At 58.4% G+C, this 26,439-nt stretch overlaps 2 protein-coding genes across 13 annotated transcripts; one reads left to right on the forward strand and one right to left on the reverse strand.

The window, feature by feature from the left end:
• Positions 1 to 168: 168 nt before the first annotated feature.
• On the forward strand, positions 169 to 9,694 carry LMNTD2 (lamin tail domain containing 2). The gene is made up of 15 exons (XM_070457950.1): positions 169 to 4,670; positions 4,996 to 5,279; positions 5,370 to 5,522; positions 5,768 to 5,855; positions 5,986 to 6,141; positions 6,410 to 6,481; positions 6,564 to 6,652; positions 6,995 to 7,287; positions 7,626 to 7,821; positions 7,925 to 8,120; positions 8,206 to 8,325; positions 8,410 to 8,606; positions 8,829 to 8,950; positions 9,040 to 9,092; positions 9,413 to 9,694. The coding sequence occupies exons 2-15, from the start codon at positions 5,092 to 5,094 to the stop codon at positions 9,542 to 9,544; spliced, it is 2,055 nt and encodes a 684-aa protein (XP_070314051.1). The 5' UTR covers positions 169 to 4,670; positions 4,996 to 5,091; the 3' UTR covers positions 9,545 to 9,694.
• On the reverse strand, positions 9,635 to 26,383 carry LRRC56 (leucine rich repeat containing 56). Of its 12 annotated transcripts, none has more exons than XM_070457960.1 (13): positions 26,062 to 26,383; positions 23,805 to 23,877; positions 23,145 to 23,332; positions 21,020 to 21,107; positions 20,376 to 20,436; positions 13,957 to 14,053; positions 13,649 to 13,849; positions 12,808 to 12,991; positions 12,253 to 12,429; positions 12,108 to 12,172; positions 11,870 to 12,012; positions 11,514 to 11,635; positions 9,635 to 10,546 (listed from the first exon to the last, which is right to left on the reverse strand). In XM_070457960.1, the coding sequence occupies exons 3-13, from the start codon at positions 23,319 to 23,321 to the stop codon at positions 10,257 to 10,259; spliced, it is 1,605 nt and encodes a 534-aa protein (XP_070314061.1). In that variant the 5' UTR covers positions 23,322 to 23,332; positions 23,805 to 23,877; positions 26,062 to 26,383; the 3' UTR covers positions 9,635 to 10,256. The 12 variants fall into 12 exon arrangements, with proteins under 12 accessions (XP_070314061.1, XP_020767797.1, XP_070314054.1 ...); XM_020912138.2 differs by having other exon boundaries at positions 11,514 to 11,647; positions 26,062 to 26,382; XM_070457953.1 differs by adding an exon at positions 25,602 to 25,703 and having other exon boundaries at positions 11,514 to 12,012; positions 26,062 to 26,381.
• Positions 26,384 to 26,439: the final 56 nt, after the last annotated feature.

A 26,439-nucleotide genomic window follows, 5' to 3' on the forward strand; every position in this document is an offset into this window, starting at 1 on the left:
GCGCTTCCTGGCTGACTTTCGCAGAAGCCGCGGCTTCTGATGAGTCTCCCGCCTAAGGGAGGGGGCGCCGGCCCGGAACCCCGCGAGCCCGGCCTGCACCCAGGAGGGCAGCGGGGCTGACACCGCCCCTCCCCTCGCCTGAGACGCGATGGGGCGCACGGGGTCGGGGGGCTCAAGGCGGGAGGGACTGGAGCTGGTTGGCCACTGGTCCTCTCCGGCTGCTGCCTGGCTGACAATCCTGATGGGGGAGGGGGCCGCCAAGAGGTTGCCTGGGACAAAGGCCCTGGGCTCTTTGTCTGAGGCTCAATAGGGCCCAAGGCTGGCCCGAGCTGTAAACACACTCCTCCGCCAGGCGAGTCCTGCTATTCTGCCCGGAGACCCCAGGCCGGCGCGGCAGCCGGAGCCCCTCATAGTCTCAGCGCTGTCTGTGTGGATCAGCAGCAAGGACGTCTAGAACCTACACTGCCCAAGTCAGACTGACCCAGAGCGGGGTTTCTTCCTCCTGCTCACCACAAGCCCTGCAGGAGCAAAAGCCGAAAGTCTGAATGAATGCATGGTGAGGGAATGAAGGTGGGTGGGGGTGGGGCAAAAAGTAGAGGGCGTGGTCTTATGCGTCAGGTCTGGGGCTCACTTTTATCCGGGTCCAGGGACAAGGGAACTATTTGTTATTGTTCAGCCCCTAAGTCGTATCTGACTCTTTGTGATCCCATAGACTGTAGTATGTCGGGCTACTCTGTCCTCCACTATTCCCCCAACTTTGTTCAAATTCATGTCCATAGAGTCGGCGATGCCATCCAACCACCTCATCCTCTGTCACCCCCTTCTCCTTTTGCTTTCAATTTGTCCCAGAACCAGGGCCTTTTCCAATGAGTTGGCTCTTCACATCAGGTGGCCAAAGTATTGAAACTTCAGCTTGAGCATCAGTCTTTCCAGGGAATATTCATGATTAATATCCTTTCTAAGCATCTGCCAGCAATGTGGGAGACCCGGGTTCGATCCCTGGGTTGGGAAGATCCCCTGGAGAAGGACATGGCAACCCACTCCAGTACTCTTGCCTGGAAAATCCCATGGAGAGAGGAGCCTGGTGGGCTACAGTCTATGGGTTGCAAAGAGTCAGAAATGACTGAGCGATTTCACTTTCACTTTCTTCTCTAGCACAAACATTTGAAAGCATCAATTCTGCTCAGCTGAAAGCTCTCAGCATTCTTCTTGGTCCAACTCTCGTATCCACACATAACTACTGGAAAAACCATCAGTTCAGTTCAGTTCAGTTCAGTTGCTCTGTCGTGTCCGACTCTTTGCGACCCCATGGACTGCAGCATACCAGGCTTCCCTGTCCCTCACCAACTCCCAGAGCTTGCTCAAACTCATGTCCATTGAGTTGGTGATGCCATCCTACCATCTCTTCCTCTGTCGTCCCCTTCTCCTGCCTTCAATCTTTCCCAGTATCAGGTTCTTTCCAATGAGTCTGTTCTTCACATCAGGTGGCCAAAGTATTGGAGCTTCAGCTTCAGCACCAGTCCTTCCAATGAACATTCAGGACTGATTTCCTTTAGGGTTGACTGACTGGATCTCCTTGCAGTCCAAGGAACTCTCAACAGTCTTCTCCAACACCACAGTTCAAAAGCATCAATTCTCTGGTGCTCAGCTTTCTTTATAGTCCAACTCTAACATCCATACATAACTACTGGAAAAACCATAACCTTGACTAGATGGACGTTTGTTGGCAAAGTAATGTCTCTGCTTTTTAATATATTATCTAGTTTGGTCATAGCTTTTCTTCCAAGGAGCAGGTGTCTTTTACTTTCATGGCTGCAGTCACCATCTGAAGTGATTTTGGAACCTAAGAAAATAAAGTCTCTCATTATTTCCATTGTCTTCCCATCTATTTGCCATGAAGTGATGGGACTGGATGCCATGGTCTTAGTTTTTTAATGTTGAGTTTTAAGCCAGCTTTTTCACTCTCCTCTTACACTTTCTTCAAGAGGCTCTTTAGTTCTTCTTCGATTTCTGCTATAAGAGTAGTGTCATCTGCATATCTGAGGTTACTGATATTTCTCCTGGCAATCTTGATTCCAGCTTGTGCTTCAGCCAGTCTGGCATTTCGAACAATGTTCTCTGCATATAAGTTAAATAAGCAGGGTGACAGTACACAGCCTTGAAGTACTCCCTTGCCAATTTGGAACCAATCTGTTGTTCCATGTCTGGTTCTTACTGTTGCTTCTTGACCTGCACACAGATTTCTCAGGAGGAAGTAAGGTGGCCTGGTATTCCCATCTCTTGAAGAATTTTCCACAGTTTGTTGTGATTCACACAACCATATGGTTGTATGTGGAAAACCATATGAAAAAAACATAGCTCCAACTATATGGACTTTTGTGAACAATGTGATGTCTCTGCTTGTTTAATATGCTAAGTTTGTCATAGCTTTTCTTCCAAGGAGCAAGTGTCTTTTAATTGCATGGCTACTGTCACCATCCACAGTGATTTTGAAGCTCAAGAAAATAAAATCTGTCACTGCTTCCACATTTTCCCCCTTCTATTTGACATGAAGTGATGGGACTGGATGCCATGATCTTAATTTTTTTGAACGTTGAGTTTCAAAGCAGCATTTTCACTCTCCTCTTTCACCCTATCAAGAGGCTCTTTAGTTTGTCTTTGCTTTCTGCCATTAGAGCAGTATCATCTGTATATCTGCTGCTGCTGCTGCTAAGTCGCTTTGGTCATGTCCAACTCTGTGCGACCCCATAGACAGCAACCTATCAGGCTCCTCTGTCCCTGGGATTCTCCAGGCAAGAACACTGGAGTGGGTTGCCATTTCCTTCTCCAACACATGAAAGTGAAAAGTGAAAGTGAAGTCACTCAGTCGTATCCAACTCTTCCAGACCCCATGGACTGCAGCCTACCAGGCTCCTCCGTGCATGGGATTTACCAGGCAAGAGTACTAGAGTGTGTTGCCATTGCCTTCTCCGTCTGTATATCTGACGTTGTTGAAATTTCTCCCAGCAATTTTGATTTCAGCTTGTGATTCCTCCAGCCCAGCATTTCACATGATGTACTCTGCATAGAAGTTAAACAAACAGGGTGCCAAAATACAGCCTTGATGTACTCCTTTCCCAATCTGGAACCATCCCATTATTCCATGTCCAGTTCTAACTGTTGCTTCTTGACCTGCATACAGATTTCTCAGGAGACAGGTGAGGTGGTCTGGTATTCCCATCTCTTGAAGAATTTTCCACAGTTTTTTGTGATCCACACAGTCAAATGCTTTAGCATAGTCAATGAAGCAGAAGTAAATGTTTTTCTGGAATTCTCTTGCTTTTTCTATGATCCAATGGATATTGGTAATTTGATCTCTGGTTCCTCTGCCTTTTCTAAATCCAGCTTCAACATCAGTTCTTGATTCACATACTATTGAAGCCTAGCTTGAAGAATTTTGAATATAACCTTGGTAGCATGTGAAATGAATGCAATTGTGTGGTAGTTTGAACATTTTTTGGCATTGCCCTTCTTTGGGATTGAAATGAAAACTGACCTTTTCTAGTCCTGTGACCACTACTGAGTTTTCCAAATTTGCTGGCATGTTGAATACACCACTTTAAGAGCATCATCTTTTAAGATTTTTAAATAGCTCAGCTGGAATTCCATCAACTCCACTAGCTTTGTTCATAGTGATGCTTCCTAAAGCCCACTTAATTTTACACTCCAGGATGTCTGGCTCTAGGTGAGTGATCACACCATCGTGGGTATCCAGGTCATTAAGATCTTTTTTTGTATAGTACTTCTGTGTTTTCTTGCCACCTGTTCTTAATCTCTTCTGCTTCTGTTAGGTCCTTACTGTTTCTGTCATTTATCATGACCATCTTCACATGAAATGTTCCCCTGGTATCTCCAATTTTCTTGAAGAGATATGTAGTCTTCTTCCCCATTCTATTATTTTCCACTATTTCTTTGCAGTATTTCTTTAAGAAAGCCTTCTTACCTCTCCTTGCTATTCTCTGGAACAGGGTTAGGGTTCAGTTCAGTGAGAACTATTGTCATTATTCGTGCCCCAAGGCTCCTTACAGGGCTCTCGAGCTGTGGGTGGATGCTGTGAGGGAGGCTTCTGTACTGGGGGTTAGGTAAAGGGGCAGCAGTCAGTTCCGCAAAGGGGTTGGGGAAGGCATGGAAGGGGGCCCGCTGCCTGCTGGTCAGAGCTCAGAAAGCCGCTCTCCCAGGTTCTCAGGGCTGTCCCCTCCCTCTCTTCCCTTTCCCCAGACAGCTGGGCCCCAGTGAGGTCACATGCTTAGCACAGCCATCCTTCTGGCCTGTGGATACACTCACAGCACAGCAGTGCCCCCAACACCCAGCGACCGCCATGGTCAGCCAGGGAGCGCCCACGGGAGCCTCCCCAGGGTTGGTCGGGGCTGTTGAGCTGAGTGGGTGATGGTGGCAGGCCCTATGGGTCACTCTGTGTCCCCTGGGTCTGCTGAGGTTAGCTAGGCCACAGGTCAGCCCCTCACAGCTTCTCCTACAGGCTGGACAATGACGGGGCCAGGGTTCACCTGGGCCCTGGTCTAGGTCTCCCTGGAAGCTCCTGGTAACAAACAGCCCCTCCCCTCTGGCTGCGTATCCACGGCAACCCTGTAGAGCCTTTCTCTCCACAGGCCTGCTTGTACCTCAGGCCTCAGGTGAGTGTTGGGGAGGACCCTGGCTCTGAGGGGACAGAGACCACACCAGTGAAGGACCAGCACCTTTGGGGACCCATGCTCTAGGCTGGGGGACAGGTGTTCAGGTCCTGGAGGCAAGGGTGACAGGGAGGAGATGACAGGGGATGGCTGAGCACCCAGAGATGTTGTGCCAGGGGTGGGGTGCCCTGCTGCCCTGGCCGGCTCAGAAACGCGTGGGTGTAGATGTGACTGGTAGTGTGCCTTTCAGGGGGGCAGACACACGCACCCCTTCTTGGAGATTGACACCCTGTGAACCAGCAGTCCCGTCTGGGGCTGTCACACACAGGGTTGGCTGTGTAAGGAGAGCCCTGCAGACCGCACACACACCAGACCCAGTGTAGCCCCGCCACCCCTCCTCCCAGCACCACCAGCAACATCAAGAATGGCCCCCAAGTCTCGTCAGGAGGCTGAAGATGCTGAGGAAGAGGCTCTCGCATCCCTGGTGGACCGAGAACCAGTGAGTGGCCATGTGGGGCCTCCAGCGGGTGCCACTGCATACCCGGTGGCTCCCACACGCCCTCAGAACGCCAAGCCCAGCTCCACCAGGATGGTCTCCTCCATCAACCTGCAGTAAGGAGGAGAGGGGTGAGGTCAGCTGCTCGGGCCAGGCCAGCCAGACAGCAGGGCCTGACCAAGCAGCGCGGGGGGCTGGTATTTCAGGTCGGCCTTGGAGTCCCTGGACCCCAACACCCTACGGCTGCTCTGGGGGCAGAGGGAGTTGGAGATCCAGGCCCTGCGGTGGACCATCCAGAATCAGCGTGAAGCCCGGCACTGCCGTATCCTGCAGAAGGTGGCTGGGCTTCCGGCTGAGAGGTCAGTGGGGTGCGCTGGTCCCCACCACTCAGTCCCCGGCCGGCCCTAACCCTAAAGAAGTTAATACACTGTAAACCACCCAGACCCTAGCCCCCGAGCATGTTGATGGGTGTTGAACCCAGCCTAGACCCCGCCTTTGACCCAGACCTCTTCAGGGCCTGACCTGCCTGCCTGGCCCTGGCACCCTAATGAGTGAAGAGGCTGCAGACCCAGAGGTGGGGCTGCTGAGGTTACCCCTCCCCCAGGAGCTCGAGAAGTCAGGAAAAATTCCTGCAAAACCAGGTCCAAAAGCTGACTTTGGAGTTGAAAGCGCAGAAGGAAAAGGCCCAACTGGTGAGGGGCAAGAGGGATCAGGGCCAGGGATGGGATGGAGGTGGGTGGGGGGTGAGTCCCAAGCCAGGGTGGGGTGGGCCGGGGATGGGGTCTGTGGAATGCCCCGCCCACTGCCGACCTGCCGGAGCAGGAGAAGGAGCGCCTGGAGGAGCGGCTGCAGCAGACAGGGGACGCGCTGCAGCAGCTGGAGGCCGAGCTGCAGGCCTTCCAGAAGTCCTGCCTCCTGCAGCTGGCCCGCTCCTCCTGGGTGGGCCGCATGCTGCGGTCTTCCACGGGCAGCGTGGAGGTGAGCCTGGCTATGGGCGGCCCCCCGGCCCACCCTCCTTGGTCAGCTGGCTGTCCCCTTCAGACTGGTGCTTCCACTCAGGGGCCTTGGCCTCCCTGGAGGCCTGCCTCCTGGACCAGGGATGAGCAACCAAGCCTGTGGTCCCTCCCACCAGGCTCTTAGCAAGTGTGTGGCCCAGGTGCTGGGAAGGCTGGAGGGCAGAGTGGCCTTGGGCAGAGGGGTGTGCTCCCCCCAGTCCCTGCCTGCTGGCCTCCTGTGCCCTTTGCAGGTAGTGACGGCAGAGACCCTGATGGACCTCAGTGACTTCTCTGAGAACGATCAGGCCCCCACTGCTGGGGAGGTAAATGAGGCCCTCCAGGTATGTTCTTGGATCTGCAGTCCTGCAGGAGGGTCAGGTAACCTGCCTGTTGCTCCATGGCCAGGGTTTCCGGCTGGAGGATGTGGACTGGAACAGCATTGCCCACCGGTACCCTAACCTCTTCACCAACCTCGAGTCCAGCTCAGATCAAAAGTAACTGCACTGGATGGGGACTCCGCAGGGGAGAGGGAGAGGAGGGGAGGGCCTGCCTTGGCTGGGGTGAACCAAAGTCCAGGTTCCACCCTTTAGTGTCCGTGGACAGGTCATTTAAACCTTCCAAGCATCACTTCTCTAACCTGCAGCTTGTAGTCAGGGATGAAGGGAAATCGTTCTGGGGCCATCTCTGTCTACCCATGAGCCCTTTGCCCAGGTGGGGTCCTAGGGACTGGGGCCACAACTTGGTGTGCCCTGTTCCCATCTGATGGAAGTCAGATGGGGGCAGGGCTGGGGTCCAGGAGCCAGAGCCCTGGGCAGAAAGTTGGTCATGACCTGCAGGCACCCCCGGACCCCGCAGCTTCCAACAGCCTCACCGCCTGACCAGTGGAGCTCAGAGCTGTGCTGTAGGCACCAGGAGCACAATCTCAAGAGTGTCGAGTGGAGCTCCCTGCCCTTGGTGGGCACCAGCAGCTCCGGGGGCGCTGACTCCGAGTCCAGCAACAGCCAGCTGGCGGTGCATAATCACATGCATAAAGTGACAGGGGCCCGTCCCCCAGTGCCTGGCCGCACTGCCAAGCAGGTGGAGGCACGGGCACAGAGCCTCTGCAGGGACAGTCAGGCAACATTTGAAGGTGGAGCGGGGCGGGTCTCCCCTGGTTTCTTCCCCCTCCCACAACTGCAGGTCTGTGATCTCTGTCCCAAGTCACAAAGGACATCCCCCTAACCTCCTCACTTTCACAGTTGCCCAGGTTGAGGCAGCAGGGGCCTCTCCAACCCTGTCCCTAGGGGTTAGGGTGGTCTTGGAGGACTCCTGCTGCTGCCTATGTGCTCTGGCTTGAATTCACTTGCCGCCCCACCCCCCACCAATCACTGTGCAGCACTCCTCTGCTTCCCCACGCGCCGGGGGCCCACTGTCCCTCCTGCTTGGATCTGACCCCTGCTGCTGCTTCTCCCCCACATGGACCTCCAGGGCACTGCGGGCCGGGTCCGGCCTCACAGGAGATGTCCTCGGTAGACCCTGGACCCTCCAAATTGGGGTCCCCCTCCCAGGCAGTCTGCCTCTCCCTGCATCTCCAGAAAACCCGCTCAGACAAGCAGGGCAAGAATGGCCGGGAGCCTAAGTCTGGGGTGGATTCCCATCTCTGGACTTCCGGGCGCTGTCCAAGGTGAGGCGGGGACCCAGCTGGGGCTGCAGGGTCAGGTCTCCTAGTGGGACCGTGGCGGGAGGGACCCCACTGACTTGGCACAGCGTCCCTGCCTGCGCTCCAGCCCCAGCCCCACGGGCACCTGCCTGAAGATCGTGGCGGTTAGCCGCCGCCAGAGGTTCGTGCGCATCCTCAACCAGTCGCTGGAGGAGACGGTGGACCTGGGTGGCTTCATGCTGCAGCAGCTGGTGCTCGACTTCCCTGTGTGCATGTACCGCTTCCCACCCAACACCCTGCTGGCTCCGCGGCACCACATCACGGTGCGCCCTGCTCCCCGCACCCCTCGAGGCCCAGCCCTCCGGCGGCCCCCCCTTCACTCGGCGCCCTGCCGCCCGCTCTTCCCAGGTGTGGGGCGAGGGGCCCTGTAGCACCAAGCGGCAGCAGCCCTCCTCCCTGGGCCAGGAGCCCGTCCACTCCTACTCCAGCCGAGGCTGTGCGACCCTCCTCCTGAACCCCCAAGGCGAGGTCAGAGCGGGTCCCAGCGGGGACGGGGGGACGGGCCGGCTTAGTGGAGTAGGGGTGACTTCCGTCTTTCCCACGGCTTCTTAGGTCCTCAGCGAGCACCAGTCCCCACACTACGTGACCCCAGTGTCCAGGATCTTCGCAGACAACACCGACTTGTCCATCGACTGTTTCTCGCTCTCAGAGGCCCGGCCCGGAGCTGCCCTTGCGGAGCATCAGCCCCAGCCTCGACCCCCGCGCAAGGGTCGGGTGCGGGAGGCCCAGGCTGGGCGCCGGAGGCCTGGGTGGGGACCGCGAGTCCCTCAGTGCCTGCTTTCTCCCCAGGCCTGGACTTGGCAAAGACCCCAGACTCCCTGCTAGGACTGCCCCCTTCCCCCCCCCCAGGTCCCACCTTTCGCCTGTTCTGGACTCCCCTCAGGTCTTCCACCTCCCCAGGCCGCGTCTGCCCCGGGACCACCCCTTCCCGCTGGCAGGCTGTCTCTCACGATCCCTCCCCACCTCCCCAGGCCGCGGGTCGGGTTGCCCCGCCTGAGTACCATCAAGCTCCTCCGCCAGCGGGAGGCGCCAGTATGGCCCGAGGACGCGGCCCAGACCCACGCAGAGCTCTTGCCCGCCATCCCCAGCCCCGGTGAGTGCGCAGCTGGGAGGAACGTGGAGGAGGGGCGGCCGGCAAGGAGGGGGCGCCCGGCTGACCCCACCCATTCTCTTCCTGAGCAGAGGTCGGGATGGGCCTCCAGGACTGCCAGGGTAGGAAGGAGCACAAAGTCCGGGTGAGTGCCGCGCCGGGCCGTGCCGTACCCCGCCCCGCCCCGCCATCAGACCACGCCCACATACCTGCCCCCTCCACCGGGTCCCGCCCTTCAACAGGCCCCCGCCCCGCCATCAGGCCCTGCCCCACCCTCAGGCCCCGCCCCTCCACCAGGCCCCCGCCCCACCCTCAGGACCCGCCCCGCCCTCAGGCCCTGCCCCACACTCAGACCCCGCCTCTCCGTCAGGCCCCGCCCCGCACTCAGGCCCCGCCCTCCGTCAGGCCCTGCCCCTTCCCGTCCAGCGGCCTCTTGGGCTCCGCCCCCCCCCCCCCAACCCGCAGGTGTGCCGGAAGAGGGTGGACCGCGGCTGTCCCATGGTGACGCTGTCGGTGCAGAGCACAGCTGAGAGCAGGTTCGGCTTCCGCTTCCTCAGCTACCCGCCCATCACCGCGGACACTCGCTGGCCGCTGTAGGGCCGGGCCGGGCGGCGGTGCCGACGGCTGCGCCCCCGCGTATCCACGACTGTGGCGGTGGGGCAGGGAGAAAGCACGGCAGGCAGACGGTGCTGGCTGCATAATTTATTGAACTAACGCCGCCTACTAAGTAAACCGCATTTCTGTACACCTGAGAGTCGAAAATGATTCGTTTGGTTTCTGGGTATCCAGCCCCAAGAGGAGGGAGCTGGTCCTCCCATCCCCACGCAGGGAACCCCACGGGTCCACCGGGGTTGGCCGACAGCAAGTGCTTCTACTTGGGACCGCAGCAGCCCAAGGGTGGCTCAGAGCCCTGGGTGGCTGGAGGGCTGGCCAAGGGCTGGCCAGGGCCCAGTTCCAGCCACCTTGGCCGGGGCCCAACCTGCTCTCTCCCAGGCCTGCTCCTCAGGGAAGGCCAGGCCTCACGGAAGAGGTGGGTGGCTGGGCCAGTGGTGGGGACTTGTGCGTTCTATCCTGGGTTCTACCTCTCCACCGTTGGTGGTCCCAGCTCCTGACTTCCCTCCACCAAGAGGGTCCTCTCCTGTGCCAGGCCCACTTCTCCCTCCCCAGCACCCTGGCCCAGGTGCTCTGGATTCTATGAGTGCACTCTGGGCCTCCCACGATTGCCCTGGGGCCCTTGGCCACTCGCCAGGCCGGCCTGGCAGTGGGTAGGGGTGTATATGAGGGTGGGGTCGGGCTGGGGTGGTGAGTGTCAGGTGCGGCATGCACCAGAGGCTGGGGGTCTGGCTGCTGAGTCTGGGGCTGGCTTTGGGCCTGGACATCCCTCTGCTTGAGGGCTGGGGCCTGAGGTCACTTCTCGGGCTCTCAGAGCAGTGACTGGAGCCAGCCTCTGACCCAGGCCAGGCTCCAAACTACCCAGGGTTCTGAGCCTACGCCCCCGGAACTGCAGATCTGCGGACCCCCTGGAGCTGCAGCCCCGGTCTGGCATGGAGGACTTGGGGGGACAGGGAATCAAGTTGTACCCCGAGGTCCTGGAAGACTCTGGGAAAGGAGGAAAGACAGCAGGTCAGACAGGGCCACCAGCGTCACCAGGGCCGGGCCGCATGGCAGGGCCACAGTGTCCGCTCACAGGCAGGTGGCCCTGGGGTCGTTCCCAAACCTCCCCCATGCAGCGAAGCCCTGGCACCCCCTGAGGGCAGGCTGGGTGGGTGTGTTCGTGGTCACCCAGTGCCCACCTGGACCCTGACTGAAGTAGGAGGTCCTAGCACCTCTCTGTCCCTCACTGGCTGTCGCTCCTCCAGCCACTCCTGCTGGCTGCCTGCCCACACTCCCTCCTCTCCTCCGCCCTCAGCTCGGTGGCCTCAGCCAGGTGGTGAGGTCCCTGGCTGAGTCCGGCCGCCTTCCCCAGCCCCTGCCTCAGGCACAGCAGCAGCACAGCGAATGCAGAGCTTTGGCCCTGTCCTTGCTCCATCCTGGCCTCTTTGGTGCTCCCCCCCTGCCACAACCTGCAGGGTCCTTGCAGCCCCTGCTTACAAATGCCCGCTCCCCAGGTTTGCCCGCCCAGCTGTTCCACAAGTCGGTTCAAACCTTTTCTCCAGGAAGCCCCCCTCGCCCCTTCTCTCTGCCTCACAGCCCCTGCGCTGGCTCTGCTCAGCCATGGTCACTCTCAAGCCAGTGTCCCTGAGGGAGGGTCTTGCCTGGCTTAGCTCTGTCTCAGCCCAGGACAGGCCTTGTCTGCAGAGGAAAGGCAGTAGCCGCCACCTGCTACCCCCCACCGTGGTCTCCTGCCCACCACCTTGCGGGGGGCCTTGCTCCCTTCACTGGGCTTGAGCCGTGTACCGCCCTTGTCGGGAGGGCCTCCTGTCTCCCTCTCCCAGCTGACCCGGCTGCCTGGCCCCATGGCTCAGGGGAGGGGAACTGGAGCCTCCAGCCCCAGGAGAGGCCCTCCTTGCCCTTCCCGCCTCAGCCCGGTGCTGCTCTGCGGCGCTGGTTCTGTCGGGCAGGCTACCTGGGGCCAGGCTTGGGGGGCTGCGGTGAGGCTTGGGCCCGGCCTTGTCCTCTTGCTCTTCAGGGCCCTTCTGTGGGCCCCAGGGGGCTGCGGCCCCCTCTTCCCAGGACTCTGGGCACCTACTGGGAAGGGGGCTGGGGTGTGGTTGGGGGAGGCTGCAGCCAGCTCCTTCTTTGGAGCAGATTCCAGAGGAGTGTGACTTGGGGCTGGTCCCCCAGCCTTGGGCTCCTGTGACCCGACCCTCCAGCCACCCGGGGACCAGCAACAACTCAGCCAAGGCAGGTCCCAGCCACAAGCCCCCCCGGATCAGAGCACACAGGGTGGCAGGGCTGGGGTGGGGGGTAGGGGGCACCCACTGCAGGTGCAGCTCCCTCAAAGCCTGAAGCCCGGCGCAGGCCAGGAGGTCGCGATCGTCAGCAGGGTCAGGCCTTGGGGCAGAGGCCCTGGGGGCCAGCTCTTCCAGCCTGGGAGGCGGCAGCTTCTCAGGGTGCACCCCAGCCTAGGAAGGGAGAGGGCTGGTTCAGGGCATGGCCTGCCGGGGCTGGGAGGATGGGTGCCGGCCAGGGTGCCGCCTGTCGTGGGGGCAGGCTGTACCTGGCACTGGTGCCGACGCTCCTGCAGGCCTTTCGTGGGGTTCCCACAGAGGACTCGACCGGTGCCTGGAGAAGAGGGTGCAGCTGGGCCTGGTTTGGGGCTGAGGGGCTTCAGGGCCAACTTCACACTGAGGCGGGTCACCTACCATGGGTGAGGTTGCTGGCATCATCCTCTGGGGCCGGGCCCTTGGGAAGGAGGCCTTCAGGCAGGGGGACCCCGGGGACCAGCAGGGAGAGAGGCCAGCGCCTGGGGGCCCGGGGCTGGGTCTCAGGCAGGCACAGCTCAGGGCTCAGGCTCCACATGGGGGATCCGTGGGTTCGATCTGCCCAAGAGTCAAAATCAGAGGTCACCAAGGCCCACGCCAGTTGGTCAGCCAGGAGTCCCCCCAGCTGAACCCCGTCCATGGAGCCCACTGCCCAGCGTCAGTGTGCCTGAGGCCCCGAGTCACGGGATGGCAGGTTTCTCCCTTCCCTGTGCAGATGGTGGGGGAGGCCCGCACCAAGGCTGCTCCCAGGGAGCGTGTCCTGGCCTGGGGGTGTGTGTGCAGGGCTCTGGGGACAAGGGGTCAGGTCTGAGAAGGGACACAGGAGGTGACCTGCGAGCGGGACGGGGGTGCAGCCCCTCCTGGGGCTCGCAGGTGAGGTCCGCAGGCCGGGCGGGGTGGCCCCAGCCCGAGGCCCTTGGACGTGGCTGCATGTACCCGTCCCGGGGAGCAGGCTGTCTAGGATGCAGCCCTCCTTGATGGCCTCCTTCACCAGGAGCCAGTCCTGGTCCAGCTTCCAAGAGGCCGGCAGGCCCGTGTGCGCAGCGGGCAGCTCGTCCAGGACCTGCAGCTGGGGGATGAGCTTCCTGACCTCTGCCCTGTAGTTGTAGCCTCGGGGCACCTGCGGGTTGGGGGCAGGCCTGAGTCCAGTGGACCCGTCAGGCCAGCCTGGGCCTGAGCTGCTCCCCCAGCCCCACTGTGGGCAAGGCAGGGGAGCTGAGGGTTGCTGGGGCCAGGCCCGGCTGGGTCACTCTGGAACCTCGGGGACTGCTGGGACCCTGGGCTGTTGCCCACATATGATCGCACTCTGTGAGCTCACTGCCAGGGTCCAGGGCTACCCTCTGGCCTGCAGGGCTGCCTTGAGTTCAGAGCTTGGCCCTGTGGGTGGTGGAAGCAGCCGGGCAGGCGGAGGGAGCTCTGGCCAAGGGGGTGCAGCCCCCAGCACGGGGGCCTGCGGGGTGTGCATACATGACTCCACGTGGAGACTGTACTCTGCATGGCGTGTGCACAGACCTCTCCCGGGAGCACACGTGAGCTAGGGCCTGGCCTGGGTATGTGTGGCCCTTTGGAGTCCAGTCGTGCGTGGCCCAGGGGGCTGTGGGGGCAGCCACTGGGCCCCCAGCAATATGAGGAGGAGCTCCCGGTGAGGAGGCCCCGATGTGCCCTGGGCGGGTCCCCCGGGGTCTGCTGCGACCTGGCCCGTTCAGGCGGGCAAAGCAGTCCCCTGGCTGGCTGAGGGGCTGGCACCACAGATCGCCTCCCTCCTGGTGGTGCCCACCTGGTGGGTTGGGCCGGGGCCTGGCCTCAGGCAGAGTGGGTTGCCCTCCAGGGTGAGCGTGGCCAGCCGCGGGCACAGCTGCAAGTAACGCAGCTGCCCTAGGTCCTCCACACAGTTGCCTTCTAGGTCCAGCACCTCCAGATGCTCCAGCAGGCACAGCGGGCTCAGGTCCCAGATGTCGTTGTAGGAGAGGTAGAGTTCCTGGGGGGCATGGAGGGGGAGGGGTGCTCAGCCAGGGCTGCCCCCCACCTCCTGCCCCCTGTCCGCCCTGCCCCTCTCCTCCCCCACCCAGGGCAGGGCAGACCCACCTTCAGGGCAGGAAAGGAGCTGATGCCGTCCAGGTCAGCCAGGCCGCAGCGAGCCAGCCAGAGCACGTGCAGGTGGCCCAGGGAGGTGCCCAGGTCCCTGCAGAGGGCAGGGGGGCTGGTCAGTGCTGTCCTGAGGTGGAGGGCTGTGTCGGTGACCGCTCAGGCCCTGTGCCATGCCTTGTGCCCGCCACCACCCACATCTGCTGTCTCCAGATGCAGGGGCCGTTGGGACTGGCATGTGCGGCCTCCAGGCCAAGGAGGAGCTCCAGAGCACCCGGCTGCCTGCCTTCACTCCTGGCTGCAGCCGCTGGAGAGCCCAGGCCTGGCTGCAGGTCGCCCTTGTGCTTGACGGCTGCTGCCCACTGCGGTGGACCTGGCCTCCCCAGTGGGGCCGGCGGGGGCCCTCCCTCCCGCTCTCCCCAGGCCTTTCTTGCAGGTGATTCCCCCCCTGCAGCCCCTCCCCAGCCCAGCTGTGCTTTCAGGAAAACCCCTCCCCACCGGGACTGGCCGCGCCCCCGCGGGTGGGCAGACTGGGGCTCCGGCAGCTCCTGGGATGCATTCGTCTGTGCTTTCTCTCCTGATGTCCTCTGCTCTCGTGTCTGGAGCGTGGCCTTGCCCGTGTGGTCTCGTCGGCCCTTCTCGCTCCCGCTTCTAAACCTACACCTTTCCTCTGCTTTCCAGGAGGCCCCCTTGTCTCCCACGTTGCTGTCAACATCACACATTTAATTGCTCAGCGCCCGTAGCTGTTCTCTCCTCTTTTCCCGTAGATGCTCTTTTTGTTTTGAGGGTGCAAAGAGGCCATGCGTCCTTCTTTGCCTCTCAGAACATTCCGTGAAGGTGCCTGAACATCTTACTCCCCCTTGGCACTGTCCACAACCGCTGAGCCTGCGGCCTGCGTGCCCCACCTCCTGAAGCCCACGTGCCCAGGAGCCCGTGCTGGGCATCAAGAAGCCACTGCAGCGAGAAGGGCTGCGCACCTAGAGAGTAGCTCCTGCTCGTGCCAACTAGAGAAAGTCTGCACACAGCTAGGAAGACCCAGGGCAGTCATAAATAAGTTAACCAATTAAAAATATTGTTAAAGCTATCAGAATAAAACTAGTAATAACTAGAAAAATCAGAGAAGATGAACAGAGCCCAGTGATGACTCTTTAAAAACTTACAGAAAATCCTTTGGCAAGACTGATCAAGGATAAACAGAGGGACCATGCAAATTAATGTATGGGACTTAAAAAGAGGAATAATTATGGTCTGGCAGCAATTTAAAGTAGCAAAAGACCATTAAGAACCACCTGTACACCAATATTCTTGAAAACCCAGAGAGCTGGCATTGAAAGACAGAAAACTAGGGCATTCCCTGGCAGTCCAGTGGTTAAGAATCCGCCTTGTGATGCAGGAGACATGGGTTCAACCCCTGCTCGGGAAACCCAGGTCCCACCTGCTTCACAGCAACTAAGGCCACGCAGCACAAGTACTGAACCCATACGCCCCACCTCGAGAACCGACTCGTGGCAACGAAGACTCCACGTGCCGCCCGAGGCAGCCAAATAGACAAATGTTTTTTTAAAAAGGAAAGAAAAGTATATTAATAGCTACTAAAGAAATTAAATGGTCACTAACAGCCCTCCCTCCTCTCTGCCCCTGTCAAGTCCCCAGGTTTGTATCAGTTTTAAAGTACATTCTATTATGAAATAGTCAATATCTTCTACAATAATTTCTTATATAGAAGTTTTTTTAAAGAAAAATTAGGCAATTGAAAAGAACAGTAAAAGCATGGGTCTGAGTCAGTCTTTGATTCCGGGACCAGAGAAGTACAAATTGGACCATCAGTGGGCTATTACTGACAAAGACAGATGTGAAAATTGTGAAGTAAACATTTTAATGTTACAGTGACTTAAAAATAGCTCATCAAGTAGTGTTACTGCAGGAATGTAAGGATGAATTACAAAATCTGTCAATGGAATCCAGTACATAAGCAGACTAAAGGAGAAATATCACTTTATGATCATGTCAGCAGATGCAGAAGAACCCAGACACATACCCGTTAAGATGAGGAACAAACCCAGGACATCTGCTACTATTATTGCCACTGTTTGACATCATGTTGGCTAGTAGGTCCTGGCCAAAGCAATAGACAAGAAAGAGAAGCAGGAGATTAGAGTGAAAGATAGTGCTCATAACTTGCTGATAATATGACCATCCATATAGAAGCCCAACTGAATTAACAAATTATTTGAACTAACAGGAGAGTTTGGCAATAATGTTTAAATACAAAACAAAGGTACAGTATTGCCAGAGGTAATAGACCCATTTATCAAAATCAATTGTTTTATAGATTAAAAAAATCTACCCCAAATCAGCATAAGCACAGTGTTTTTCTAAATTTGCAATGACCAAACAGAATACAATAGAAACAGGACCTCATCCACGATTATCAAAACACTATAAATATGAGGGAAGTGATTCAGTTCTGGTTTCAGGGAGCCCAGCCTTCAGAGGAGGCTGATGTCCTGCCCTGTACCAAGTGGCAGTGGGGTGCACAGGCGGGGGTCCTGGTTAGCCCACTGCAATCACAGTTCCACCCCCTGGAGAGTGGTTAGTGTACCAGAGTGTACACATCGTACAATTCTGGCCAAAGAAATGCAGGAAGAACGCTGGGAACCTTGTTCTTACCAACTGACAGACACAGAAGGGCACATTTCCTGTTGTGGATGAACTGCATCCCTGCAAATTCATATGTTGTATCCTGACCCTCAGGACCTCAGACTGTGCCTTGATGTTGAAACTGGGTCTCTGCAGATATCACTAGTAGAGATATGAGCATATGTGCTAAGTTGCTTCAGTGGTGTCCAACTCTTTGCACCCTATGGACTGTAGTCAGGGGGCTCCTCTGTCCATGGGATTCTCCAGGCAAGAATACTGGAGTGGGGTGCCATGCCCTCCTCCAGGGGACTTTCCTGACCACGGGATCAGACCTGCATCTCTAATGTCTCCTGCCTTGGCAGGTGGGTTCTTGACTACTAGCACCACCTGGAAGCCCTAGTGGAGATGAGGTGGGCCCTAATCCAATATGACTGGTGTCCTTTTAAAAAGGGGAAATGTGGATCCTGACACCAGGAGAATTAGGCTATACAAGGTGAAGGCAGGGACTGAGGTGAGGAACGCCAAAGATGGCCAGCAAGCCGCAAGGAGCGTGACAGGTTCTCCTTCTGCCTCAGGAGACACACCTCGACCTTGACTCATGACACCCACACCTGAGTCAGTTTCTGCTGTTCAAGTTGCCTAGTTTGTGATGGTCTGACAAGGCAGAATAGCCTTTAAACATCTTCAAAGTTTATCAGTTAGAATGCTTTCAGCTGCAAGTTACAGAAACCTGTGTCCAGTTGGCCTAAGCAGTGAGAAACCGTTTACCCCTTCAGTGGGTAGCTCTAAAGGGAGGAGGTACGTGTATACAGGGGCCTCCCCTGGTGGCTCAGTGGTAAAGAATCTGCCTGCAATGCAGGAGCAGCACGCAGGAGACACAGGTTCGATTCCTAGGTCAGGACGTTTCCCCTGGAGGAAGGCATGGCAACCCGCTCCAGTGTTCTTGCCTGGAGAATCTCATGGACAGAGGAGCCTGGTGGGCTATGGTCCACGGGAACACAAAGAGCTGGACATGGCTGAGGCAACTTAGCATGCACACGTGTGTGTGGTTGGACAGCAGAAACTACGTAACACTGTGAGGCAGTTATACTCCAATTAAAAAAATAAAGTCTATTAAAAACATAAAAGCACACATGAATGGAGAGCTATGCCATATTCATGGATGTATGTAACTTAAAAATTAAATGAACATGTGACTTCTAAAAATTCCGCCCCCCCCCCCCCCCAAATCCAGAAGGATTAGGATGTGTGAAACTCAACAAACTGATTGTAAAACTCAAAGGCAAGAATAAGTGTCCAGGAACAGCTAGGTCAGCTTGGAAAAAGGAAAACTCAGATGAGGGTCATGTGTCGCACAGAAGCACAGAGCCACGCCATGAGGACAGAGCTCTCAGCTCCCAGCGTGCCCACCTGGCCTGGGGAGCTGACCCACTGCGTGCACGCGCGTGCTGAAGGATAGAACTGCATCTCCATCTCACACCAGGAATGGGGGCAAACTGGCAGATAAGAAGGATTAAAGACCCAAAAGTAAAAAGTGACACCACAAATGAATAGAAGAGAAGACTATCTCCAAGACCTTGGAGGGGAAGAGGTGGACGAATCTCCTAAAAAACTCCCCTAGCACCAGCTAGCACTAACGGGCTAGAACAAGTCAGAATGAGGGGTTTCTGCTTGAGTTAGTAGGGGAGGCAGGGTGGAGAGTCACAAAGTCTCCAGTGCACCCAGACTGCACAAACAGCCCACAGAAATGGACAAGGAGAGGGCAGAACTCACCTGAAAAGTCAGCACAAGGGGTAGTAAAGACTGTCCCTTTGGTCACTGTAATAGTCCCCAAGTTAGCTGTGTTACTGGGATTTCCCCACCCAGCAGTCCTGGCAAAGGATGCACGTGTCGGATGCTGGCTGGCCCAGAAGTCAGCCCCACCAGTCCTCAGGTCAGGACACTTTCAGGGGCTGAATTCTCCCTTAGCCTTGGATGAAGTGACAGTCATCACACAAGTCATTTCCCAGCCTTGTAACACCACTGAGGTTCTAAAGTCTTGACCATCCCTGTATCAGCTAAGCTGTAATACCACTCTGTTGGACTGTCGTGTTGAATTAGTTCCCTCTCACAAATATTAGCTCACTGTCACACCATGGAGATTTGCAAACATAGTTTGGCCAAGTTTTGGAATTTGATAACAACTTAAAGATTTCTTCCATTTTGCACTATTGTTATTAAGGAACAGAACACATTTTTGCATAAAATTTATGATGCAATTTTTCCTGGAATTGATTTTTCTTGTTTTTTTGCTCAAAATCAAATATTTTGTTACAAATGGTCCATCATATTTAATTTTATATCTTCCACTTCTCTTTATAGTTTCCATTCTTCATGTATTTTCTATATATTTTTATTAATCTTTGAGCTAATGTATAAGCCTTAATGATGGAGAAAGTACGATTTTTTTTGTTTCTGTTAAGTTACAGGATTGATGTCTTTGTCACAATATGCCTGAAGATGAAGTGAAAGTCGCTAAGTTGTGTCCAACTCTTTGCATGGACTCAATACAGTCCATGGAACTCTCCAGGCCAGAATACTGGAATGGGTAGCCGTTCCCTTCTCCAGGGGATCTTCCCAACCCAGGAATTGAACCGGGGTCTCCTGCATTGCAGGCAGATTCTTTTCCAGCTGTGCTACCAGGGAAGTCCTACAATATGGCTGAACCATGCACTAAAGGCGTTTCCGAGAGCCTGGCTTCCAGATCCTTCCTTGCAGGCACAGGGGCCACACAGGAGCCCTGGGAGCCAGGCTCCCTGCTCGTTCCTGCCCACAGTGGGCACGCAGCCCCTGACCTCCTTTGCTTTCACTTTCAGGCTTTCAATTATTTTATTAAACTCTTTTTGATGTTTATACGAATGAAGTAAAGTGAAGTGAAAGTCGCTCAGCTGTGTCCCCATGAGACCCCATGGACTATATATAGTCCATGGAATTCTCCAGGCCAGAATCCTGGAGTGGGTAGCCTTTCCCTTCTCCAGGGGATCATCCCAACCCAGGGATGGAACCCAGGTCTCCCACATTGCAGGTGGATTCTTTACCAGCTGAGCCACGGGGGAGCCTTACATGAATAACCAGCAGTATAGATAGGCAGTTGCTCATGAGTTACGTCATCTTCTCCCCTGAAAATAACTGGACACTCACAGCCCATTTAAAACATTGGGAGAACTTTCTAGATTTGTGGCTGGCCTCCTGCTGCCTTAGGACAGCTGTCTAGCTGCATAAAACACTCCATTTGCTCAAACATGCAGATAAACTCTGATATTACTTCAGCTTCATCCTTTCCAGCCTGACGAAGTAAGTAAAAATCTTCCTCTGTCCTTCATTCTGCACGTCATCTTTTAAACTAATTATCAAGATGTTCTTGTGCTTCACGTGGGGCCCGAGGCCTGGCTGGACAGCAGCGGCTGTGCCCCTCTGCTCGTCTTGCTGAGCACAAGAGGTGATGGGGGTCAACTCATGCCCCAGCGCAGGGATACGGCCCCAGGGGTGGTGAGGGGCGTGGGAGTGCTCCAAAGCCAGTTGGTGATGCACCGTCCAGCGTCATGGGTGGGGGTTTCTTTGCCGAAGGTCAGTGGGCACTTCTGAGGACCACACAACCTGCGGTGACCAGCCCAAGCCAGCCTGCAGGCTCCAGGCAGAGTGCGTCAGCCTCAGCGGGACCAGGGGTGGGCGTTAGAGCTAGAGACAGCGGGATGCCCGGCCCCGCCCCCCGCCCAGGCCGAGACCACCGGGGCACTCACCTCAGGGAGCCCAGGCAGCTGCCATTCAGCTTCAGCTGGCTGAGGTTGGGCAGGTGCAGCCCTGCGGGGCACAGGGGGAGAGCTCAGCACTGGCCCTGCCGCCCTGGCACCCTTTGGCGACACCAGTGCCCCTGGTTCCTGCTGCCTGTAGCTGCTGAGGCCCAGGGTGGCCTTGGGGCCACATGCTGACGCCTGAGGCCCTGCTCGAACGAGGCAGGCCAGGGTGTACAGAGTGCCTCGAGTGGGCAGGGCCACACAGGAGGCCATGAAAGCACTGGACTCTGGTGGGAGGGGTCCCGGCTGGCATCCTCGCACCGAGCGTGGGTCTTGCCCCTAGGCCACTCCTGCGACTGGCCCCTGGGTCCCGCAGGCATAGCCAGGCCAGAATCCCCATCGGCTCACATTCTGGGCTCTAGAGCAGGGGACCCTGGGGCCCCGGGATGGGGCTTTGAGTCAGGACTGCCTCGAAGAACAGGACACTGACAGAGTCTCTGTCCTCAGTCCCTGGAGAGAGGTGTGCGGGGCGGGCCGTGAGGAGGGGGGGGTCCAATGACCAGGGCTGGAGGGCAGGGTCCAAGTAGGCAGACCCTCCAAGTGCAGCCTGGCCGGGATGATGGTGGGTGTGTGTGGGGAGGGGCTCTCACCGAAGCTCCCCAGGCTGTTCTCACGGGTGTTGACACACATCTCCAACATGCTCACCAGTTGGAGGTCATCCTCCTGGGCCAGGGCCTGCTGCAGGGGTCAGGGGCATCAGCCCTGGAACCTAGACAGTAGTCACACCCCCTCCACCCCACCCTCCCAGTGAAACTCCTGCTTTTGGCCACAAGGCTGGAACAGGTGCAGGCATTTCCCTGCCTCACCCACGTCAACTCCAGCCACTATCAGCTCTGGCTGGACCATAAGTGTGATGTAAGAAGAGTGGAGATGGTGACCCTGTGTGGTTGGTGGGGCCATTGCCAGAGAAGGGCCTGCCCTGGGGGGGTCCTCACCCTAATGAGACCCACGGAACAGCCCCAGTGCAGCTCTGGGCCTGAAGCTCAGCCCTGCTGAGCACGGCCAAGCCCTAGCTTCCCTCACACCCGTGGAAAGTATGCTTATACTGTAAGCTGCTGAGTTTGGGGACTGTTTGTTATGCAGCATCACTATAGCAATAGCTGACTTATACAAAACTTGAGACCTAGATGCAGCTCCAATAGCTGCCATAACAAACAATGAAACGCTGTGGACTGAGCACTGGCAGCAGGGGTGGGGCTGAGGGGTTCCTAACATGAGTGTTACTAAAACTGGAAAGATGGAGACACAGATCATGTGATGATGCAATTTTTTGGTAAAAAGGGTTTCCAGTAGAAACCTGGCTGGCAGAAGATGCACACAGTGAACTTGTGACGGTGGGTAGAGAGGTGCCCAGCAAGATGTGGGCAGAGTGAACTGGCCACAATTCACTGTATTTGATGAGTGCCTGCAGGAGGCAAAGTTCAGCTGGAATGGGGAGAGCCCAGGAGTTCTGAGACCTGTGGCTCGAAAAATACAATGGCTTCTCAACTCAAATCAGTGAAAAGAAAAAGGAAGAAAGGCTTGGAGTTAGAAAGACCCCGTGAGATTCGGCCTCAGGGAGAAACCGGTTGCCAGGCACTTGCTGCCCATGGGTGGCTCTAGGAGGACCAAGGCCTGAGATCCCTGGCTCCAGTGATCGAGTCTGCAGAGACAGAAATGCTCCAGCAGCCACCAGTGGAATGACTTGGGCGTAGTGGGCACTGATACAAGTGCTAGGAAGCATGCTTGCTGAGGGCCAGGGCCTGGACCGAGGTTGACCGTGGCTGTCAGAGACCAGGAGTCCGGGCTTCTCTCACACAGGTGGTGAGTCTCCCCAGCCAGAAGCCAGGTGGAGGATGGGCAGTTCCAGGGTGGGCGGGGTGGCCCTGGCCCAGGCACCCGCCCAGCGCAGGGGCTGGTACGGCAGCCGGCCTGACGTGATGGGTCCATGCTGGACCCAGACCTTGGGCGCTGCTGTGCTGCAGGCCCGGCTGGAGGGCAGACACATAGGGGCCACGAGGGGCGGGGGGCCCGCAGGAGTGTCCCGTCCAGACAGTGTGAGCCCTTCGAGTGGGCTGGAAAGGTGGTGGGGTCCTGGGGCACCCAGGCTTCCTTCTGCAGAGTTTTGGTGGTTGTGTCACCCCAGGGTCGCCAAGGGTCCCCTCCCATTTGCCTCTCACATGGGTGCAGGTGTGTGTGGGGGTGGAGGGGCACTGGACCCCATGGAGCCCTCAGCATGGCCAACCATGGGTGGGTGAAGGGTGTGGCCAGGAAGGGGAGGGGCCCGATTGCCAGGAGGGCAGGGCTGCGCTGGGGTCGCCAGGGGAGAGCCCTAAGTCAGAGGATCTGCAGAGCCTGCGGGGCCTCAGGGTGGGGGGCGGGACTGCCATGAGCACCCCAGGTTTGGGAGAAAGGCTTCCACAGCTGGATCAGCGGGGTACCGAGACACCCCGTTGGAGCAGCCCCCCGGCTGCCTGCTGCCTCCTCTGCTCACAGCTCGTGAAGTCTGCGTGCTGTGCGCTCCGGGGGCCTGTCACCCTGTCTTTCACAAGGACAGGGGCCCTTCTATCTGGTTTAGGGTCCCTGGAGCCCCACGCACAGCAAATCCGTGGAAGGGCCTGGCTTGGGCCCTTCTGGCCTGAACGCTGAGGGACTTTGGGGTAGGCCCCGGAGGGGAGCAGGGGTCCAGGGGGCTGAGGGCATCTGGCAGCCAGCTGAGCCCAGCCCCACACTCACCAGCCTGGTGGGTGACAGGCACTCCTCTGCCAGCTGCCCGCTGTGGCCGTGCTCACAGTGGCCTGGGGCCTTGCTCCGAGGCTGGGGGTTGTGCAGGCTCTGCGGGCTCAGCTCCCGAACTTGGACGCGGGCTGTGCTTGGCCAAGGCCCGCAGGCTCCATCCCAGGCCTGGTCCATTCACACCCAACCTGCCGGGTGCAGGCAGAGGGCAAAGCCGGTCAGCCTCTGCTCCTCCTCTGATCCACAGCCCAGCCGAGGCCCTGCAGAGCCGCTGACAGGTCTGCACACACAGCAAGCCCCCCGAGCCCCTCTGTGGCCCAGAGAAGGCCCGACAATGAAGTCAGGGTCTGCCTGGGCCCTTATGGTCTGTCCCTCAGCCTGGGCTCACACCCCGGCCTGGGCAGGCTGTCCTCCGGATGCCTCTGCCCACCCTTCAGGGTCCCGGGGGCTGCCGGCACCGGCCTCCCCCTCTGGAGCCCCACGGAGGCCGCGAGCCTGGGCCGCTGCCTTCAGGCCGTTTGCTCCTCTGCCACTGGGAGCAGCAGCCAGCTCTGCCTTGGGCCTCGTGTCGTCCTCCACCAGCGGTCTCTGAGCCTGGGGCCTTCAGGACCCGGGTCTCGGGCACTGCCTCCCACCCCTGTGCCCACCAAACCCCCTCACCAGGAGGCTGCTGCCTTTTCCCACCGTGGGTCAAACATCTGGGCAGAGGGTGGCATGTGGCCCCAGGCGGCACCTGTGAGAGACTCCAGTTGGCTTCCTGGTCAGGTCACTGTGCTCGAGGGACCTGGGACAGGCTGGGCCAAGGTCACAGGGCTCAGAGTGAGCAGGCGCAGAGGCAGCGGGGCTGTCAGCCTGGGCCCTGGCCCTTAGGTCCTTTCACCCATCCTGGCCTGGCTGATGGGGGAAGACAGCCATGTGGGTGACCGACACCGGGGTCCCTCTGGGTCCCTCCAACGCAGATGCTTGATCTTCATTCAAATCCCCAGTTCCCTCCATCCTCAACTCCACTCTCTCCAAAAGGGGTGCCCAGCCTGTTGCTCTGGCCCATCCCCTGTGGGCTGGTCTCCCAAGGACCCTGCTCATGTTGGTGTTACCCCCCAGGCCGCAGAGGAGGGGGCCCACCTGCAGCAGCCTCAGCTGGCATTGCCCCTTAAAGACCCAGCTGCCTGTACCCGGCCCCAGACCCAGGAATCATCTCTGTGAGTAGAGCCAGAAGACTGTGTGGACCATCTCGGCTACTTCCGTCCATAGGCTCAGGGCGTCACTGGCCCCCACGCCTGTGCTCCTTGCCCCCTTCCTGAATTTACCCCCATAAGACTGAGTCCCTCCTGCAGCCCTAGGTGTTTTATGACTCATTCAGCAGAGTGAGTGCCTTGTCCGAGACAGTGTGGGTTCTGTGCAGGCAGAACCTGGCTCACCTGCCATGTCCAGTATGCAGAGCAAGGGCTCTGGGACATTCCCCCCACAACTGCTTTTGTCTGTCAGCCCCTGTGGGCGGTCACGATTCATCCTCCACATTGTGTCTAGAACCAGCCACCCCGGCCGGGGCGGTGGTGGGTGTCAGCTGGGCTTTGCCAGAGAGGGTGGCAGGGAGTGGTGGGCCTTGGAAGAAGTTGCCTGGGCTACCAGGTGCCCTTGTGTGAAAAGTGACCACACAACAAAGACCCAAAGAGGTGAAGCCATGCAGAGGAGTCTCAGGGAAGAGATTCATGAAATTTCTGGCCAGGATTTCTTTCCAAAAGTTCCTCTGCTGCCCCCTTTTCTCCAGCTGGTGAAAGGCCCCGAGTCTCAAAGGAGGACCCCAGCACCAGGCCCCCTGGGAAGATGCTGCCCCTCCCCCCGAGATGCCAGCCTGGGGCTCTGGGAAAGGTCTGGGCTGGCCAGGTTGCAGCTTGGGAAGCCAGTGGGCCACCCTCTTCCCTCTGTGCCTGAGAGCAGCTGACCAGAGGTCCTGCCCATGACCTGGCCCAGGGTATGGTCTTGTTTATCCAGAGGTCCTGCGGTCCAATGAGCAGGGCCTGGGTAGGAGGCTGAGGCTCTCGAGACACTGTCCCCTCACGTCCACTCGCTGGCCTCGACCTGTCCACTCTGTTCACAGCCTTGATCCCTCCTGCCCTGCCACTCCCTGAGGCCCCAAGCTGGAAACCTGGGGGCCTTTCTTCCTCTATGGCGCAGGCGAATGCCAGCTTCTGGCTGGACTCACCGCCTCTCTCGGTCCCCTCCACCTGCCACCCGTTCTGAGGTCAGGGTTTGTGGTTCCTCCTGTCCTGGTGACCTCAAGACCCTCAGCAGAGCCAGGGATTGTGGGATGGGACCCAGGGAAGCAGATTTGACATCTGGGGCATCACAGGGACCCCCCCTGTCGTGGTCGCTCCATCCTCGGCCTCCGTTCTCCCCTTGCCACGGGGAAAACTGTGGCCCTGCGGCCCCAGACCCAAAGGCGCTCTCGTCTCTTACCTGACGGGGTCGGCCCCCGTGCCCCAGCCGAAGCCCCGGGCGCCCTCCTCGCCGGGCGCTCCCTTCCACTCGGTAGTTCTTACGGCCGCGGAGTTGAGGGGCCTGGGCGCCAAGGCAACAGGGGCGGGGCCTCAGCTGAACTTGCAAATATTCATGAGCCACGGGAATCCTTAGGCTCCGCGCGGCCGAGCCACGCCCCTTAGCGACGGTTGCTGGGGCGCGGGGGGGGGGGGGCAACCCGGTTGCGGGGTTTGCGCTGGTCTCGCCCCGCGCGCGCGGGAGGGCCCCTCCCACAAGGAGGGACTCTGGGGAGAGGAGACGCGGTATAGCCAGCGGGGCGCAGACGAGCCCGGGGTCTGCACCCACAAAGGTGGTGTGGGGTGCAGACTCGCACCCACATTTCTCGGTGGGAGGCGCCCCTGTCGGGCTGTCCCTGAGACCAGGGCCCTGCAGGGCTTACCTCCGCCTGCTTGTGTGGCCCACGCCACGACAAAAGGACCCTCTGAAGACGAGGGAACTGCAGACCTGGACACCTGGAGGGGAGTCGGGAGTGTCCGCGCCGGCGAGGGGCGCGGCCACCGCTGTCATTTATACGCCTTTACTGCGCGTCTACGCGCGTCAACCGGACACGTGGGGTTGGTTGGCGCCGTGCTGGAGGCGGGAGCGGCCCCCAGGGGCCCGCCGGGGTCGAGGCCAGCAGCGGGATGAGCTCGCGGGAACTGCGCGGAGCAGGGGCGGAGGGGGCCGAGAGGCGCGGAGGGTGGAGTTGCCAGCTAGTGCCGGAGGGGCAAAGGTCTGGGCTCACGTGAGACGCACCGTTCTTTCCTGTAAATACGGA

The sequence above is a fragment of the Odocoileus virginianus genome, chromosome 28 (assembly GCF_023699985.2).
Source record: "Odocoileus virginianus isolate 20LAN1187 ecotype Illinois chromosome 28, Ovbor_1.2, whole genome shotgun sequence".
Lineage (NCBI taxonomy): Eukaryota > Metazoa > Chordata > Mammalia > Artiodactyla > Cervidae > Odocoileus > Odocoileus virginianus.

Coding starts and splice junctions, on each gene's coding strand:
- LMNTD2 (XM_070457950.1), top strand. CDS start 5,092: ATGGCCCCCAAGTCTCGTCAGGAGGCTGAAGATGCTGAGGAAGAGGCT. Junction 8,951..9,039: donor GCCCGCCATCCCCAGCCCCG/GTGAGTGCGCAG, acceptor CTTCCTGAGCAG/AGGTCGGGATGGGCCTCCAG. Junction 9,093..9,412: donor GGAAGGAGCACAAAGTCCGG/GTGAGTGCCGCG, acceptor CCCAACCCGCAG/GTGTGCCGGAAGAGGGTGGA.
- LRRC56 (XM_070457955.1), bottom strand. CDS start 23,321: ATGGACCAGGCCTGGGATGGAGCCTGCGGGCCTTGGCCAAGCACAGCC. Junction 14,054..20,375: donor AGCTGCCTGGGCTCCCTGAG/GTGAGTGCCCCG, acceptor TGCCCTCTGCAG/GGACCTGGGCACCTCCCTGG. Junction 12,013..12,107: donor AGCGTCGGCACCAGTGCCAG/GTACAGCCTGCC, acceptor CTCCCTTCCTAG/GCTGGGGTGCACCCTGAGAA.